Source organism: Nicotiana tabacum, chromosome 20, assembly GCF_000715075.1.
Source record: "Nicotiana tabacum cultivar K326 chromosome 20, ASM71507v2, whole genome shotgun sequence".
Taxonomy (NCBI): domain Eukaryota; kingdom Viridiplantae; phylum Streptophyta; class Magnoliopsida; order Solanales; family Solanaceae; genus Nicotiana; species Nicotiana tabacum.
The window spans coordinates 159,197,948-159,218,492 of NC_134099.1; the positions used below are offsets into that span (position 1 = coordinate 159,197,948).

At 36.3% G+C, this 20,545-nt stretch overlaps 2 protein-coding genes across 2 annotated transcripts; both read left to right on the forward strand.

The window, feature by feature from the left end:
* Positions 1-3,877: 3,877 nt before the first annotated feature.
* LOC142174626 (uncharacterized) lies at positions 3,878-12,410 on the forward strand. Its single transcript, XM_075240457.1, has 14 exons — positions 3,878-4,025; positions 6,234-6,245; positions 7,629-7,889; positions 8,270-8,305; positions 8,377-8,436; positions 8,540-8,572; positions 8,676-8,868; positions 8,981-9,205; positions 9,299-9,382; positions 9,437-9,783; positions 10,445-10,662; positions 10,993-11,269; positions 11,356-11,547; positions 12,205-12,410. The coding sequence occupies exons 1-14, from the start codon at positions 3,878-3,880 to the stop codon at positions 12,408-12,410; spliced, it is 2,292 nt and encodes a 763-aa protein (XP_075096558.1).
* LOC107806925 (uncharacterized) lies at positions 12,213-19,386 on the forward strand. The gene is made up of 6 exons (XM_075241188.1): positions 12,213-13,981; positions 14,074-14,148; positions 14,290-14,398; positions 14,551-14,613; positions 18,706-18,818; positions 19,146-19,386. The coding sequence occupies exon 1, from the start codon at positions 12,426-12,428 to the stop codon at positions 13,866-13,868; it is 1,443 nt and encodes a 480-aa protein (XP_075097289.1). The 5' UTR covers positions 12,213-12,425; the 3' UTR covers positions 13,869-13,981; positions 14,074-14,148; positions 14,290-14,398; positions 14,551-14,613; positions 18,706-18,818; positions 19,146-19,386.
* Positions 19,387-20,545: the final 1,159 nt, after the last annotated feature.

Consider the following 20,545-nt stretch of genomic DNA (forward strand, 5'->3'; position numbering starts at 1 on the left):
TCGTACAAATTTTTCATTTTTAGCTTAGTAGATAGGCTCGCAGCGTTTTTGTTTCATTTTTGGCGCTTTCAATAAGCCCTTGGTTTTCTTAATGCCACGGTTTTTTCCAAGGGTGAAGTATTGTGCGAACCGGGTGGCTCTTCCCGATGATGGATGACGTGACAACCTTCTTAAGGGTTTGAGTCCGTTTTTTTATTTTTCTTTTCTTTTTAGTAGTTTATAGTTAAGGGTACCTCAAGCAAAGCTTCACTTGGAACACATTTGCCGTTGATCGCATGGTCGAAGACAAGTGGTTGTGTTTAGGATGGTGAAAGTAGTGACCTTGAGACTCTTGTTTTGACCAAACAAACATCATGTGGTCTTTCGGGACTATTGTGTGCTCAATCGTGTCTAAGGTTATTGTGGGCCCCCGACTCTATGTCTTTGGCAATCCTTGAGTGTGTGTGGTGAAAAATCGAATTGTGAGTCCAAGTCCCGAGTCAATGGTCTAGAACTTGTCCTGAATGTTTGTTGAGGCAAAATTTTGAGTGAAATTCGACTTGAGAAGTGATTATAGTCTCTCCTTGATCCAAATAATAGTCGAACAATTTCATAGCCTACCAAGGATATAATCCCTAGCTAACCCTTTTGAGCCTTAAACCTTTTTCTTTCAAGAACCAATGCTACAAGCCTATTCCTGTTCTAAATTATACCCTCTCTTGGTACTCAAATCGTCCCTTGAGTAATGGCAAAAGTCTAAGTTTGGGGGGAGATACAAGAAAGGAAACAAAGTGGTAAAAGGTACAAAAGCAAAAGAAAAGGAAGGTGATGAAAAAGAAAGAAAAGAAAAAGACAAAAAGAAAGCCCAATGTGCAAAGAATAAAATGGGATTCAAGAAAAACAAAAGTGAAAAAGATGTGGAAAAAAGTAGAAAAAGAAGAATTGCTTTGAATTTCATAAGAAAGAGTGACAATGTGTCTCTCTAACCCCTTGAAAAGAAGTGAAATACTCAAAGAATCAAAGAGAATTGTGCCAAAATGAATCAAAAGAAGTGCTTAAGGGAAGATGGAACCCATATAGACCAATAACTTTTCCTACCCCGAACAAAAAGCCTTCACATTGACTCCACAAAAACCCTATATGATCTTGAGTTGGATGACGCTCGCATTAGTGGATACTTACATGAGGGTCAAGCATATGGTACTTAGAGCCGGACTTGTTACCTTTCCTTGAGAGAGACAAGTGAATTCCCATTAACCTTGGTTTGTGTGCTTATACTCTAAAAGGTGAGGTTTGCTTAGGGAGAGTTGAGGATGTGTGAGTTTGGGTTCCACAACGACCAAAGTAATTGAGAGAGTTCTTTGATGTAATGAGTCAATTCTTGATGCTCTTGTGTCACACTTGATCCATAGTTTTTCAAAGTTTAAATTTTGTTAATGATCCATTCGTATTGAGGACAATTGTTAGTCCCAATTGATGCTTGTTGAGGTTACTTTAGGACAGCTGGAATTACTTGGATTTTTCTTTAAGGGGTTGGTCTTATTTTGTTTGCTTGAGGATAAGCAAAGTTTTAAGTTTGGGGGAGTTGATAAGTTAGGATTTTAACATATTTTATGCTCCTACTTGCCTATGCTTTGATCATATATTGTTACAAAATAGCCCTAAAAGGCTCACAAGTTGTGCTTGATTGCAGGTTTGATCGATAAAGTGACAAAATGTCAAAGATCTGCTAAAAAATGAGTGAAACCTGCTCAAGTATCAAAGACCAAGAAATCTAAGGAAAGAAGGCCTAGTGCGGACCGCGCAAAGTTGAATGAGGCCGCACTAGGTGGTTCAGAGAGTTGGTAAACCAGGCTAGAGGCAACGCGGCCGCGGTACACATCTAGCAGTCCGCGGTGAAGGCTCCGCGGCCGCACTACTCTTTTGTATGGTCCGCGGTCATGAGATTCAGAGAGATGAAAGTTTGCAAAGCCAATGCCATACGGTCCGCGGTCGTGATTGCGCGGACCATGCCAGCTCCTTCCGCGGCCGCGGTCCATTCTATGCGGTCCGCGGAATCCAAGTTCAGAGAAGCAAAAGTCAAAGTCAAAGAGCCCAGTGCAGTCGCGGTCCATTTAGTGCGGCCCGCACTGACCATGCAGGGGTATTTTTGTCCAGTTTTTCCAGCCTAGTATAAATAGAACAGTTTACCATTTTTTGGTCATCTTTTGTATTCAGACATGAGCTGCGCTCCTGAGAACGATATTTATAGCCATTTTTAGCACTTTTGCTTTACATTTACGATAGATTCTTGTAGTTTAATTTTAGTAATTAATTAATATGTTTAGTTCTTCATCTATTTTTTCAATTTCTTTGTCTAGCATGAGTAGCTAAACCCATTAGCTAGGGTTGTGGCTCAACCCTAGTGTGGGTAATTGATGGGTATTGCCATCTAGTGTTAGATTGACTATGGGTGTTTGCTATTTGGGTTGATTTTATATTTTAATCTAGAATTGGTGGTTGTAAATACTAATTCAAGCTTTGTGGGTTTAACTCTTCTTGAGAAAGAGAGTCTATGACCCCAAAATTGACCCAACAAGGAATTGGGATTGACTCATGAGAAATGATAGTCCCAATTAACAGGTTAAACCTCGAGAGAGTAATTACCCTACTTGAACTCTAGGTGCTTGGTCTAATTTGCCTACCCATTTGGTCTCTCGAGAGTCAATTGGGCAAAATCACTCTCTCTACTGAGAGGTGTGAGAGTGGGTAAAATTGTGCAATGGTTATAGCATAAGCCGCAATTATGTCAATCGAACCTTAGTAACATCTACCTGTCAATTAGCCACCTAGGTAGTGTCACGACCCTAGTGCCCTTCTTCCCATTAGATACAACTTAGAAATATTCTCGTAGCATAATTTAGTGTTAATCAATAGTTTTATAAAAATAGTTATAATTTGAAAACCCAAAAATGTTTGAAGTGACATTAGGAGTACAAACACATCTCTAGGCTAGACAGACAATCCAACTCTACTACTAGCTCCCTGAGGAAATCGATCCCGACCCTCATATCGGGTAAAAGCTATTGCGACCTGCTCTTCCTACTTTAGTGTAGCGTCGAGTTGTCAGCGATCACTTTTTGGCATCGTTGCCGTGGAGCTTACAAACAATGGTGGCCCAAGCAAAAGTGGGGGAGATCGGAGTGTATCCAAAACTAAGACTCCTCCCTCCAGCAGCAACAGTGTTGCATCCATCAACAACAATTAAGGGAGATAGCCTCCCTCAGAATGCCGTCATTGCGGCAGGGTACATTGGAAAAATGAATGCCCAAACATCAAGATCAATGCTCATCAAACTGCCGAGGATGAGTCAGATGCATCAGACACTTTAGAATCGGACCAGGTAGGCGCCTTCAATGCAATTGTTGGCTCTATCCCACATGCCTTAGTGGGGACCAGTGCATGTCCTCCTAAGAAAATATCAGACTCAATTACCAAGAAAGGGAAGGAAAATATGGACGAGAGGCCTCCTAAGCAAGTGAGAACCCTAATGTTCGACGAATTGAAAGTGAATGGCAAGCCCATTCACGCATTGATAGACATGGGTGCTACCCACAACTACTTGGCTTCAACTCAGGTAGAGCGCCTGGGTCTAGTTGTGCAAAAGAGAAAGGGCCATGTTAAGGCTATCAACTCGCCACCCCAGACATTGGGTGGAACAGCTACAAATGTCCCAGTGAAACTTGGCCCATACAAAGGAAGCATCGACCTGCGCATAGCAATCATAGATGACTTCGACATCATAGTGGGTTTGGAGTTCATGAGGCAAACCAACACCATACCGGTACCATATGCCAACATGCTCCTGATGTTGGGAGAAAACGGGGCCAAGCCCTGCACCATACCATGTTTTCCCAAGATGGCCGCTGGAAACATCTCGGCTATGCAGTTGGAGAAGGAAGCCAACAGACATGAACCCCTGGTTCCGGCTACCCTTCGCAACAACAATCAGCCATCATGTCATCGACCTCAAAAGACTGGTGATGCTCCTCAGCGTGTGAAGACTTGTCAGCCATGCCACAAGGACAAGTCGGATCACTCATCATAGATGGGACCCTTGCAGCCATTACATGTCCCACAAAGACCTTGGGAAAGTGTTTCCCTCAGATTCATCACGGGATTGCCCCAAGTCGGTAACCTTGCATCCATCTTGGTTGTCATAGATCAGTTTTCAAACTATGCAACTTTCATAGCAGCCCACAAAACATCTCAGCAGAAGATACAGCTCGACTCTTCTTCTCGCACATTGTCAAACATTGGGGCCTGCCCAAAGACATTGTTAGTAGGCGCGACTCACGCTTCACTAGCAACTTTTGGACCCATCTCTTCAGGTGCTTTGGGTCAATATTGAGTCACAACTCAGACACCCATCCACCATCGGATGGCCAGACAGACCGGTTCGATGACATGCTGGAGGAATATCTCCGCAACTTTGCAACCGGATCACAAAAGCATTGGGTGAAGCTCTTAAGCAAATGGGAGCGCAACATGGGGATACTGCGGACCTATCTCGTCAAAGCCCAAGAGCGGGCAAAAAGGTTCACCGAACAAAATCTTTGCTTTGCCCAACATCAAACAGGGGACAAAGTAATGTTATGCGTCCCAAAACAATACTTGTTTGTAGATAGGACCCATGACCCTCGCTTGCAACAAAAATACATCGGGCCCCTGCCCATTGAAAAACGCATTGGGAAGTCCACATACCAGGTGAAAACTCCATCCTGGTGGAAGATCCATCCAGTCTTCCATGTCAGCCGCATGAAATCATTGCATCGCTACAACAACAAGCTCAAAGAATAGAGGGGCGCAGACCTCCCAACCAACAACCACCAGAATCATCATCATCGTCATCATCATCATGATAAGGCTCCGAGGACGGCGCCAACTCAGGTGGGGGAGAATTTTGAGTGCTTTCTAGACACGCCCCATGACCCCTTGGCCGCGCCCCATGGCGGCTTAACAATTCTCACAATGCCTAGCACCATGGTCGGCCCCGTGGTATTGGCTACGCCAAGTGACAAGCGCATATGCGCCTCTGTCGCCCCACCGATGCCTCTCGCCAGCGCCCAGCGGCTGGCCAATGACAACAGCGTCGTGCGCACTGACAATGTCGCGCGAGCAGATCCTGATGCCTCGCCAGCGCCCAGCTGCAGGCCCATTCCAGCAGCGCCTCATGCACAGACCCTGATGCCAAGCACCAGCGCCCAGCCTCAGGCAAGCACAACAAGTGTCGCACGCACTAACAGCACCGCGCGCGCAGACCCTGACCCGCAAGACAAAGTTGCTGCCATCAGACTTTTTTCTAAATTGTAATAAACTAAGTCCTTTTCATTGTAATTATAGGCTAGTTTACATTATTTTCATTCAGTGTGCTTCTACAGCTTTATTAGGGCAAGTCATGTAACTTTGGTTTATTTTTTTTAAGCATTATTAGGGGGGATCAAACAATCAAACATTTTCAAGCAACCAATTTTCTGTACTGGTGTCTCTCCCCCTCGACACCACATCTTTTGTAATCAACTTTCATTCATCAATAAAATTATCATCATTATTCAAAACCCAATTCTCTCTCAGCTTCCACAATTTCTCGTGATATTGGTTTTCCCGCACGACACCGACAATCTAGTCTAGCATGCGGAGGGAACCTCATTGGCGGACAGCAACCGCACTGACATCGGTTGCCTAGCCTTACGTTGCCCTTCCAAAGAACATCAGGAAGGCACCGCGTAACAATAATATTGCAGTTCTTTAAATAATTTGACGCAAATTCGGTGTTTTACTAAATCTTTTTGTTCTACTATTTGTTCAGTTTCATAGATGCATTAGATGCTGAAATTTAAGTATAAGTATAAAAAATATGTGTTTTATATATTGTAAGAACTTTCTGATCCGTACACCATATTAGTCTCTATTATGTTGTATATCGTCTTTCTTCTGAATGCATTATTTGATATATCATTGCATAAATTTAAGATATATTATGTCATATGTTTTATCATTTTTTATATGTTTACCCATCCCATACATCTTATGCATTTTTTAAAATTTAGAGCATTTGTAATTTTTAGGTACTTTTAATGATTAGTCGTACAGGTTTATCGGCTTTATTAGTCACTTTTATACCTGCTTTACTCAGTTGCAAGTAGAGAAAACTCACAATTCTAATCAGCATATCAAATCTTATATACTAACCTTTAAATATGTTTTCTGAACAGTTTGCCAAGCTGGTAAAAGTTATCGTTGGTCATAGTTTTGGATTCTATGAATTTTGGACATTTCAGTTGGCAGTCACTCCTAACTTTTACAGCTTTATTTTTTCAATTCAGCATATCAAATCTTATATACTAACCTTTAATGATGGTTATTGTCCTTAAAGATTTGATAAATTATTTAATTATATTGGTTTTGATAGATTCCTTACCTTTTTCCACTTATACCAGTTACCTTTTTTTATTTTATGGTTTACAGACTTTGTCCATTCTACTACTATCAGACGGAATGCTATTGAAAAAGAAAAAACAGAACAATCATTAACGGACATAACAAATCGTCTGAATTCCCCTCAATTATGTAGTGCACTCATAAAAATCTGTGAACAAGTTTCATCATCTCAATCTCAACAATAATATCCAAATTCAACGCAACAACAACATTTGCGATATGATTTTTCGCCTTCAAAATTGCAAAGCGATCATCTTTTACCGGATTTAAATGAGCTACCATTATTGCAAGGTAAATATTTGTGTAAATTTTGTTATATCTTAAATGAAAATTTTAGGAAGTCAAACTTCCGTACTGCTATTCCGGAAAATAACAACAATAATTTTTTTTTTAACTTATATACTTTTATCTCATATGCGTAATGGACTGGCCAGTAGAATAATTTATATATTAAAAGCTTAATGTTCTGCCATTATTTGCTTTTGTTTATTTTATTATAAGTAAAACATATTTGTTATAAATATAGAATTATTATTTTGTATGAATTTTGCTTTTTGTCGTTCTACTTTTGAAATTTTTGTTAAGCGATTTATCTTCTCTTTTGCGATGTTTATTTTTTTTAAAAAATATTTCTTTGGTTGATTAGCCTTAATATTTAGAATACTTTTAAAATGAAGATTTGTTAGCCATCTAATTTAACATATTGTTTGATAGGCGGTTTACATTTTCATTAGAAGTATGACTAATTAGAGGCGAAGTAAGATTTAATTCATGTTTGTAATGTGAGTTTTTAGCCAAAGTTAACCCTTATTGATGGGAGTCGCTTTGTATTTGACATCTATATATACTCTTGACCATCTTTAATTCCATAAGGTTACTAAGGTACTACCTTTAGTTTAACTTAATGGAATGAGGTTCAAAGTGACGGTGAAACTGTTAAAACACAAAAGTCAATAGTTATTTTTGTAGCTAAACCCAGCTATAGAATTATTTTTTCAAGATCAATATTGCAATAAACTTAAACTTTATCTTGACTAACATGAAAAACAAATGCTACATGTTAACTTGGTTTACATACAATTTAGTATATACAAATTGGTTTGATAGTTTTCCTATCCTTTTCCACTTCTAACAATTAGTTTTTTTTTTTTTTTTTTTATGGTTTACAGAATTGGTTGATACTACTATCATAGGGAATGCTTCTCAAAAAGGGAAAACAAAACAATTATTAACGGACATAACAAATCGTCTAAATTTTCCTCGATTTAGTAGTACCCCAATAAAGAGTTGTGGACAAGTTTCATCGTCTTATTCTCAAGAACAATATCCAAAATCAATGCAGGAGCATAATTTGCGATATGGTTTGTCGAGTTCAAATTTGCAGAAAGAACACCTTCTACCTGATTTAAATAAGATACCATTATTTCAAGGTAAATATTTATGCTTAATTTATTTAACTTATTTTTGAAATTTGAGGAAGTCAATTTTTTGTGCCCCTATATACATGTCCGCATAAATAATGAAGTTTTTAATTTATACACATATAACTTATATGCGAAACTTGGGCAACAGAAGTATTTAAAAAAACTAAACTTTAATTTGCTTCCATTTATTTGCTTCTCTTTATTTTCTCAAGTACACCATGTTTGTTATTTTACAATTCTACTTCTATGAGTTATTTTTTTTGGGTTATACTTTTGCAATTTTCATTATTTTAAAAGCACCCCTATAATTTCAAATTCAGTTTTGCAATATACTTTTTCTTCAATATGAAATTGAAAAAAGGCTAACAATTAATATTTATGTTTAGAATTTGAAGATGACAATATTGATGCTGATATACCAGGTATGTCATTGAACTCACCACAACTCATACTCATACATACAAGTTTACTAATTTTTAATTTTTTCATCAAGGTCATATGCAATCCAACGTACAAATTCATGATGAAAATGAAGATGACGGTGTTTTTGAAGGTATTCACATATAACTCATTAATGGTCGATAATGTTAAAATGTTTTAACAGTTCCACATATATTAAATTTCAAATTTTAAGCACTAATTATTATTATTTTTAGATGATGAAGTAGAGAGCTTGATGACCAATGAAGGTATAAGTATGACGTAATTTAAAGTTACATATACAACATACTTTTATTTTCTATATAATAAGTACTTTAAATTTATCTCTTTATTTTACTCTCATAAAACCAGAATACTGGGATATTGGAGATGCCAATTATGAATGTGAATATTGTGGGGCATATTTCTGGTTTGAGGAAAGAGTTGACAAGAAGTATAAAAATAAAAAAACCAGTTTTCACTTTGTGTTGTGGTCGTGGAAAAATCAAGCTACCAAATCCAAAGGAGCCTCCTTCGATTTTGAAGAATTTATTGTTTGGATCAGGTTAATAGATAAATTCATTTCATTAAAATAATGACACTATAATTTTTGCATATATATATCTCTTCTTTAACCTAACTTAATTTCATGAAGGTGCAAAAAGCAAACATTTCAGAGAGAACATTCGAACATATAATTCTATATTTGCATTCACATCAATGGGAGGAAATGTGGATTTCTCTATCAACAAAACAAAGGGACCTAGAACATTCAGATTGTCTGGGCAAAATTATCATCAGATTGGAAGCTTATTGCCTTTGGAGGGATCTTCTCCAAAATTTGCACAATTGTATATTTATGATACAGAAAATGAGGTAGAAAATAGAATTCATGCTATCTGGTTAGCATAGACAATTGCTTACTCAAAATATTTTAAAATTATATTTTTTATAAGATATAAATTGTTTGTTGAATTCAATATTTTTCTTTACAGTCGTGGTGAAATGAACAATCAACTTCATGCTGAAATTGTCAATGAGTTGAAGCAAATGCTTGATGACAACAATGTTCTTGCAAAGTCATTTAGAATGGTAAGAGATCAATTTTAAACGGATGGAACCTCAAATGTTAGACTTAGATTGATTGGGAAAAGAGGCTCTGATGGAAGAAGATACAATTTACCAACAGTTTCAGAGGTAGCTGCCTTGATTGTTGGAGATTTTGAACAAAGAAGGTCTGACAGAGATATCATAGTTGAAAGTCAATCTGGACAACTACGAAGGATAAATGAATTAAATGTATCATACTTAGGTTTGCAATATCCATTACTATTTCCGTATGGTGAAGATGGATACAGAGAAGATATTCCTTTAAATGATATTGATGATTCAACCGGTGGAAGGAAATATGTTAGCACGCGTGAGTACTTATCATATAAAATTCAAGAATGGAAGGATGAAGATCCAACAATTGTATCAGGTAGAAGATTATTTCAGTAATTATTGGTAAATGGTTATACAATGATGGAATCTTCTCGATTGAGGTTCATTAGGCTTCATCAAAAACAATTGAGAGCACACTTTTATAAAAGGTTACAAGATGTTGTTTTACATGGCGACATAGAACCTTCTTCTCAATGACAAAGAGTTATACTTTCTTCCAGCTTTACGGGAGGTGCACGTTACATGTTGCAAAATTATCAATATGCTATGATAAGTTGCAAATGGGCGGGGTACCCTGATCTGTTCATCACTTTTACTTGCAACCCAAAATGGCCAGAGATTACTAGATTTGTGGAGAGTAGGGGATTATCTCCAAAAGATCGTTCCGACATTTTAACAAGGGTTTTCAAAATCAAGCTGGATCGCATGATAAATGATCTACGAGACAATAAAGTTTTTGGAGAAGTAAAAGCAGGTACAGTTTTTATGTTCTACAAAATTATTATGTTTGCACATTAATTTTATTATATGCTAATACTAAAAATAATTAATATATAAACTTAATGATCTAATTACATCTTTATTCTTCAGTGATTTATATAGTTGGATTCCAAAAACGAGGCTTGCCTCATGCACACTTCTTGCTTTTTCTTTTGAATAAATACCAAATGACAAAAATATTGATGGAATAATTTCAGCAGAATTACCAGATAAAAAAGTAGATCCTTATTATTATTATGCTGTTACAAATTTCATGATGCATGGTCCTTGTGGTACTGCTAGAAAATCTTCTCCGTGCATGCAAAATGGTAGATGCACAAAGCATTTTCCAAAAAAATTTGTGTCATCAACCACAATTGATGAAGATGGGTATCCAATTTATAGAAGAAGGGATGATGGTAGAACTGCAAAGAGAGTAGGTATTGAGTTGGATAATAGATATGTTGTACCACACAATAGATTTTTATTATTGAAGTATTGTGCACATATTAACGTGGAGTGGTGTAATCAATCACGATCCATTAAGTGCTTATGTAAGTATGTTAATAAAAGTAATGATCGTGTCACCGCAACTTTTTCTCAAAGTGTAAATAATGAAGACTCGAGGGTCGTTGATGAAATAAATATGTATTGTGATTGCCGATACATATCACCTTGTGAAGATGCTTGGAGAATTTTTAAATTCCCAATACACCATAGAGAACCACCTGTATAAAGGCTATCTTTTCACCTACCAAATAATCAGACGGTGATATTTTCGGATGATGATCCAATTGATGCAGTTGTCAATAGACCAACCGTTAAGGAATCTATGTTTTTAAGCTGGTTTGAAGCTAATAAGACATTTCCTAAATCAAGAGAATTGATTTATGCAGAATTACCTCTAAAGTTTGTGTGGAAACAAAACCTAAAAAGATGGGAAAAAAGAAGAACATCTGCATTTTCTATTGGGAGAATATTCTTTGTTCCACCTGGCTCTGGCGAGCAATATTACCTTGGATTGTTGTTGGATGTCATTAAAGGTCCAAAGAGCTATGAGGATTTAAAAAAAATAACGGTTGTGATCATGGGACTTTTAGAGATGCATGTTATGCTCCGGGTTTATTAGATGATGACAAGGAATATGTAGATGCTATAATGGAAGCAAGTAATTGGAGAATGACATCATATCTTAGACAATTATTTGCTATGCTACTTTTATCAAATTCAATGTCATGTCCAAAAAGTGTTTGGCAAGCAACATGTCATTTACTATCAGAAGATATCCTTCATGAAGAAAGAAGAATATTGGATCACCCAGGTACTTATTTAATGCTTACAATTTCGAGTTATGGTATGATACTTATGAAGGATGGCCGATTTGCTTAATTTTATTAATTAATTTTCTTTTTAATTACTTCATTCATATTAATCTGATTGTTCATTTCTTTCTTCTTTTTTGTTTTTCAACTTCATACAAAATTCACTCAACAACTTAATGTTCGTTAAACAATATTTTGTTATGTTGTCTTTTTACTATAGTATTGTGTTTAGATCATAGGAATAATATTGATAGTAATTAATGCACTTTCCAGAAATAAATACTAATAGAAAATTAATGCATTGTATTTAATGCCCTAAAGCTTCGGGAAAGCCTATAATCTCTCTTATGCATTCTTTATTTTAATTGAAAATATTGCAATTAATTTTTTTGGATAGCAAAATTATTTTTTTTGATACATTACGAATAATAAAATGCATCTTCACAGTATTAGTAATTTTTAAAAATAAAATGAACCACATGGTTTGGACTATATTATTACTTCAAATTCTATGTGCGTTAAATGTGCATTAAATTAATGTAAACTACTATTTAACACTATACTTTTTCGTTAATCTTATTATTAATTTCACGTGGCTAAACTAGACTTTATAATTTCATTGTATTTAATTATTTTATATTTTAATGTTATTTCAGAAGCTGACCTAACAGATGAAGAATTGAAAAATCGTTGTTTGCAAAAGCTTGAAATTTTTTTGAAAGGTTGTGGAAGAAGTTTCCAGGATTTTCCAACAATGCCAAGGCCTGTTTATAATACGGAAGAAGTTGACAACAGCAACAGATTAATACGGGATGAATTGCATTATAATAAACGCATTTGGCAGAGGAACATCAACAATTAGTAAAGAATTTGACAGATGAGCAAAAGTCAGTTTATGAAAAAAATAATAAGAGATGTGAATGAAGACAAAGGTGAATTTTTCTTTTTATATGGTTTTGGAGGAACATGCAAGACTTTTATTTGGAGAACTCTATCTTCTGCCATAAGATCTAGAGGAGATATTGTGTTAACTGTTGCATCTAGCGGGATTGCATCTTTGTTGTTACCAGGTGGTCGAACAACTCATTCAAGATTTGTGATTCCTCTAAATGTAACTGAAGATTCAACATGTAATATCAAGCAAGGTACTCCTTTAGCAAATTTAATTATTAAGGCAAAGTTGATTATTTGGGATGAGGCACCTATGATGCATAGATATTGTTTTGAAACTCTTGATAAAACTTTAAGAGATATTCTTAGGTTTAAAGATGCATCCAATTTACACCGACCATTTGGAGGTAAAACAATTGTTCTTGGTGGTGACTTCAGACAAATATTACCTGTCATTCCAAAAGGTAGTAGACAAGATATTGTTAATTCTTCTCTCAATTCTTCTTATTTGTGGCCTCACTGTCAACTCTTAAAGTTAACAAAGAATATGAGATTACAAGGTAATAAAATAGGGACACATCTAGATGAGTTGAGAGTTTTTTCAGATTGGATTTTGGCAATTGGCGATGGTATAGTCGATACTTCTGTTAAGGGCAATGAAAAAGTCCAAATACCAGATGATCTTTTGATAAAACAATCTGTTGATCCAACATCTGCAATTGTAGAAAGTACATATCTGGATTTCAACAATCGTTGCAATGATATAGGATACCTCCAGCAAAGAGCCATTGTTACTCCAACTATTGATATAGTGGAATCAATCAACGAATATATGATTTCTCTTAATCAAAGTTCTGAGAAATCATATTTGAGTTCCGATACAATCTGCAGCTCTGACAATACTTATTCAACACTGGAACATGTACACACTCCTGAATTCTTAAATACAATTAAATGTTCTGGAGTTCCAAATCATGCTCTTACTCTAAAGGTTGGTATTCCAGTAATGTTATTAAGAAATATTGATCAGTCAGTAGGATTATGTAATGGAACAAGGTTGATCACAACTAAATTTGGAAATCAAGTTATTGAAGCCAAGGTGTTAGCAGGACAAATGGCCGGACATAAAGTGTTTATTCCAAGAATGACATTGACTCCATCTGATGCTAGAATTCCATTTAATTTCCAGCGAAGACAATTTCTAATTATTGTTTCTTTTGCCATGACAATCAATAAAAGTCAAGGACAATCATTGTCTCACGTGGGTTTATTGAAAAAACCAGTTTTTATACATGGACAACTATATGTTGCTCTTTCTTGGGTGACAAGCAGAAAGGGATTAAAAATTTTGGTTTGTGATGACAATGGGCAAATAACTACTAAAGATACAAATGTTGTATTTAAAGAAGTTTTTCGAAATTTAGTTTGACACTAGAAAGATAATCAGTGTCTTTTTTGAGGTTTAAGTACTACTTTTGTTACTGAGCTTCATTAACCAAGTGCGACAATAGCTGTTGATAAGATATCTGAAACATGTAATAGGTACGCTTTACTTTTCTGTTCTTTTCTTATATCTTTCTCTATTTCTCTATTCTATATATAAATTAACATTTCATAAAATGTTGCAAATACAGATCTATCAGGATTTTCCATAACATGGATTAACGGGACTTCTTACATCGCATTTGTGAAGAAGCACAGAATGTCATGTACGAATTTTTTCTTTTTCCCTTTCCTGTTCAGTTATGTTAATTGCAACAGATTATAAGTTGGATTTTACAATATTCTATTCGGAACGATTAAGTTAATGCAATTTATTTTCATTTTCCTATTTTTTTTGCATTTTCTAGTTTTGTAATGTCGATTTGAAAGAGGGGATTGTCACTGGAGGTTAAGCTTGGCCACTGCTTCAAATTTGGCATTAGTACTGGAGATGATGTTCAATGTCAACTTTCAAAGGTGATTGCATATCTACCTTGTGTGTGTACTTATGATACCATATCCTCATTATAAGATAGCTAGATGTTTTCCCTCTTCTGTTTCTAAAACATAATTAACATTCCAATTTTAATTTGCGTCGTCTTTTTCATTCACAAACCTTATTTTGCCAGGTGGAGTGATGTCGTTTAATGATGGTGGTCCTTCAAGGAAATCCCAAGCCCAGTTTCTCAAAGGTCCATTTCTCTATTTTCTATATTTAATTTTTGAATATTACGTTATGCGACATTGAATTGAGCGAAAAAAGGTGTTATTCTCTGTGTCGCTACTTCGCGATTCAATACATGTGCTTTTATGTCCTTTTTAATTGTTAAAAGTAGTATATTGAAGATTAGCTGCAGCATTAACAAAATGCTGTAAAAAAATATAGACGATAGCTTGCTCTGGCATCCCATAGAGAATAAGGATGGGGAGTTATGCTGTTGCATAAGTAATTACTTGTGTATCAAATATTGTTATTTTCATATCAACGAAAGTAATTACCTGTGTCATTATGTATTTAGTTTTGGTATTTTTATTTTTGAGCTGGAAGTAGCAACGTTTTGGACTTTTTTCGCAGCTGTTTTGGGGCTGGATTTAGGTGCACTTTCATGGATATTTGCAGGTCGTTTTTCTACTGCGTTTTGGAAGAATTTAAGCTGCGTTCTTGGCTGATTTTCAGAAGTTACGGGGGCTGTTTTGAGTGATGTTTTGGGGTGAGTTTTGCGGCAGATCTTATGGCCATTTTTCGCTAAGTTTTGACTGTTCTTGGTCCAGATTTCTGGACTGTTTTTGAGCAATTTCGGTAGCAGGTTTCAGCTGTAATTTTCCGACTATTTTTGGGTGAGAAATTCGTAGCGTTTTGGACTGTTTGCTACTGATTTTCGCAGATTTTTGGAGTATTTTGGGGTTGTTCAAAGGTGAAGTTTATGTGAATGTGACTGAGTTAAAACAAAATTCAGGAAACTGTTAGAAGAATAAAGAAATATATAAAATAGTAAAGAATCAGAAATATTCCGAGTCCACAATTTTCTTGTGCGTCCTTAAGGAATTTTAACCCCCTCACACGTTGCCAAGGTAATGGATTAAATCCTCCCAGGATAAAATGGAATAAACCTTCCTGCAACAGTGGCAATACAAACTGCAGGATACCAACGAACTCAAAGAACGGAGCAAAATCACACTTACGAATTTGAGAGAGAGAGACTGCGAATTAGGATGCAATATATTCAGAAAGAAAGAAGTTCTAGAGTCTTTTTTCGTATGTGGAAGATGCAGCCTTGCCTCAGAATTTATAGGCAAATATCAGAAGAGGTGTCTGGAAAGGTGCCTTTTCAGAAAATACGCGGCATGCCGCGGTTCTACCGCGATCGCGGCCGAACCGCGGCCAGAGAGCTTCTCTGAATCTGACTGCCGCGATTCTACCGCGGTCGCGGCAGAACCGCGGCCAGTGAGGCCCTTTGAACGTTCAGCAGTGATTTGGCATTTAATTAATTATTAAATAATTAAATAAATTTTGTCCAAAAATAATCTTATCGATCGATCATTATCCAAATCCAAATCCGAAGCCGAATCCGAGCCGAGCCGAGCGAGCGACGACGACGGCGCGAGGGTTCATTCTCTTCAACTCCTTTTAAGAGCTTTAAGAAGTGAATCTATATATAAGCACAGAAATGTGATTGTCCCTCACTAATGAGGGACAAAGTGCAAGACAAAAGTTCACTTCTTCAAATTTTCATTTTCCCTCCATTTTATTTCCCTCCATTTCCAATTCACACTTCTTCTCTTTTAAAGCCCAATAGCTTAAAGTCCAACAATCCCCCACATAAATGGGAATGGCTGTATCAAGAAAGATCATTGATGAAAGCTATGTGATTTGGAAGTAAGGATTAATTGCATCTGGATAAGTAGGTTTCCCTTTGAACTTTCCGTAGTGAACATATGTCGGATATACTCGGTCAATCGGTAGATTTGATATCTTTGAACCGTCGAACTTTTAGTGTATACCTAAACAACCATATGTCACACAACCAACCCTTAACCATCTTTTGGTTCTCATTGTTGTGTTCGTTTTAGCCATGAACACCGCCTGGTTTCATAAGTGCGTAGAGAATTGGCCTTACAGAATTCTCATTGAAGCGGCTTCTTCTTCACACTTACATAGGTGATTCCTAAACGTGTAATCCTTTAGATTGACATTATTTGATAAATACCTCATCAAACTTAGGTAATCATTAAAGAACGTGTAAAGTTCTATCCTTGTTACTGAACATTGTCTTCATCACGAGAATGGACCAAAGATTTTGTTTTGACAATGTTGAACCGGTCAATCACAACTTTGTTTGAGCTCCTTGAACCTAGATCTCGGAACATCCAAAATTTTAGGTAGAGTTACCGCCATGTTGACTTGTCCTCGGCCATAGTCCCATTCCCTTAGATGATTTCTCAACTCCCTCTCTAGTTAAGCCTTTTGTAAGTGGATCCGCAACATTATCCTTTGATCTTACATAATCAATAGTGATAATTCCACTAGAAAGTAGTTGTCTAACGGTATTATGTCTTCGTCGTATATGACGAGACTTTCCGTTATACATAACGCTCCCTGCCCGTCCTATTGCAGCCTCACTATCGCAATGTATGCAAATAGGAGCCAAAGGTTTTGGCCAGAACGGAATGTCTTCTAAAAAATTTCGAAGCCATTCAACTTTTTCACCGGCTTTATCCAATGCTATAAACTCTGATTCCATTGTAGAGCGAGCGATACATGTCTGTTTGGAAGACTTCCAAGATACTGCTCCTCCACCAACAGTAAACACGTATCCACTTGTGGACTTTGTTTCTGATGAGCCGGTTATCCAATTAGCATCACTATATCCTTCAATAACCGCAGGATATTTATTGTAGTGCAAAGCGTAGTCTTGGGTATACTCCAAATATCCCAGAACTCGTTTCATAGCCACCCAGTGATGCTTGTTGGGATTACTTGTGAATCGACTAAGTTTACTTATTGCACAAGCTATATCGGGTCGTGTACAGTTCATGATGTACATTAGACTTCCCAACACACGAGCATACTCCAATTGAGACGTACTTTCGCCTTTATTCTTCATAAGATGATGGTTTAAGTCAATTGGAGTCCTTGCACTTCTAAATTCCAAGTGTTTGAATTTTTCAAGTACCATTTTCACGTAATGTGATTGAGACAAAGCTAGACCTTGAGGAGTCCTCTGGATTTTAATTCCTAGAATTACATCGGCAACTCCTAAGTCTTTCATATCAAACTTACTAGCAAGCATACGCTTAGTAGCTTGAATGTCGGCAATGTCTTTGCTCATTATTAGCATATCATCAACATATAAGCAAACAATGACTACATGATTTTGAACGTTCTTAATGTAAACACACTTATCACATTCATTAATCTTAAAACCATTTGACAATATTGTTTGGTCAAATTTCGCATGCCATTGTTTGGGTGCTTGTTTTAATCCATAAAGAGACTTAACAAGTCTACACACCTTCGATCATTTGACAAATCCAAATCCAAATCCAAATCCAAAGCCAAAGCCGAGCCGAGCGAGCGACGACGACGGCGCGAGGGTTCATTCTCTTCAACTCCTTTTAAGAGCTTTAAGAAGTGAATCTATATATAAGCACATAAATGTGATTTTCCCTCACCAATGAGGGACAAAGTGCAAGACAAAAGTTCACTTCTTCAAATTTTCATTTTCCCTCCAATTTATTTCCCTCCATTTCCAATTCACACTTCTTCTCTTTTAAAGCCCAATGGCTTAAAGTCCAACAGTTTATAGCTGGTTTGTGTGGGTTTAAGGTGGAAGAAGAAGGCTATGAAAAGGAACAATTTCTTTGCTCCTCAAACTGCTGCGTTTTTACTGCTAGAAATTGATGTTTTGGGTTATGTTTTGCTGAGGTTTTTGGCTGTATGTTTCATGGAGTTTTCATGATTTTTTCTCACAATATCTCGAGGGATGATTCTTCTATATAGTATATGTATCTCTTGAGTTCAAAGAGTCAGCTTACGTGCAATAAGGTTTATATGTTGGGTTGCCTTTGCACTGTGTATGCTGATGTATTTGTCAGAAGTACAATCGAGTTTACTTTGTTTCACCTATACTTATTACTTATGGTATTGCAACATCTTCCTCGCATTGTCCCTCGCTTAATTTACATCATTATCTTTTTTTTTTGTATATAGAGTCTATTTTCATGGCCAAGTGCTGATTCACATAAGGTTTTGGTTACTGATGTCATTCAATTTATCTATGCAGATTACATCTTCATTTAGAGCAATGGGTCTTTTAATTAATTTCATCCACACTTTTGAACATCCTTGCGAAAAGTTCCATCTTTCTTGGTAGAGTTCATCACACAAATTGCGAAGGTGAATTTTTTTACCTTTTCTTAAATAGTCAAAGTACCTCAGTCATGTTCAGGAATAGTAAACACTTTAGTCTACAAATTGCTATTTTGCAGGATACTCATTAAAGTGGGAAGATATTGTTATTTTTTAACATGTCTGAGTATGAGTCATGGAAATAGAGTTTAGGTACCAATTGTAAAACTGTTATTGAGGAGCAGGAAAGAAATGCTTTTATTATAAAATGCAACGTCAATATATGGAAATAAAGGAAATTGACTAAATCCATTCTCGGTGAGGAAATTAAAAGTGTGGCATCGCAGTTGTAGGTGAACCTATTATTTGATGCAGGTAAATTTTTAAGGCATTGCGAGGCAATTCTACTGAAATTACCGGTGAACTCGGTGTATTCGGCCAAGATCACTGTTCCCCGGCCACGAAGTTGTAGATCATTCTCAGAAATACCTTATAATATTATGGACCTTGAATCTGTTACAATGACTAGAGATCTATTAGCTAGCTACGTTATTGTAAAGGATTTAAATGTCAGTTGATATTTTTTTTTGTTGAAGCTCAATGTAATGACTTTAGTTTAGAGCATCAGATTATATTTGGAGTGTTACTTTACTTCAACAAATCAAAAAATAACTACTCTTTGTTTTTCTTTACGAGTATAAATTTGTGTTTGAAAAAATGCTCATTACTAATGAAAGTTTCGCAACGGTTTATTATTATCATTATATTAGCAACCTAAACTTTGTACTTTTTATGTGCTTCTTAGCCAAATATTGATGTCAAATACGTGGAGGACAAACACATTGGAAACTTTGATAAGTTACATGTCATCTTTGACACCAATTCTTATAATGTATCTGAAACTAGCATGGACAATACATGTGATGACAGTACATAAGATTTATCTCAGAGCAACGCTTTCTTCATCGTCACGTTCAAGCAGAACCCACAAAGAGGAGGTGCAATGACAACACTTGAGTCGATATGATGTGTGCCATTCCTGCAAATATCGAGGATTGCAACAGCCAACCCGGGTGCTCGGCCAAGGTGTTTGGCTTGATAAAAAATTATCGGGATTCGATGATGATTTAGTGATCGACGCCTATGAGTTCCTTTCTCTCAACCAGAAAAGAGCAAGACATTCCTCAAATTGGATGAGATATTAAGAAGTGTTATAAAATATAACCCAAAATAACAATATAGAACAAGCAAAACAAACTAAGAGATATAGATAGAAAGAAAGGAAGAGAGATTCTTATTTCTTCTTCAATTGTGTGTATTTTCCTATCTATTACAAGGCCTTTATATAGGCATAAAAAGTGAAGAAAATATGTCATGGAATATGTCATTGAACATACACAATATGTCATTAAGCATTTGAGATGAAGATCATGGAAGAAGAGTAGACATCCACCATAATGTGATATTTATCATAACACTCCCCCTTGGATGTCCAAAGATAATGTGCTTCGTTAAAACCTTATTAGGAAAAAAAACTCTATGAAAAAAAATCCTAGTGAAGGAAAAAGAGTATACATGTTTAGAAATACGCCTTTTGGTTGCCTCGTTAAAAACCTTGCAAGGAAAATCAAGTGGGACAAAACCTTGTAAGGAAAAAAGAGTACAACGCGTATTAACTCCCCCTGATGAGAGCATCAACTCACATCCTTGAGTCTTCGCATCCCAATTTTGTACACCAGTTTCTTGAAGGTTGATGTTGGTAGAGATTTGGTGAA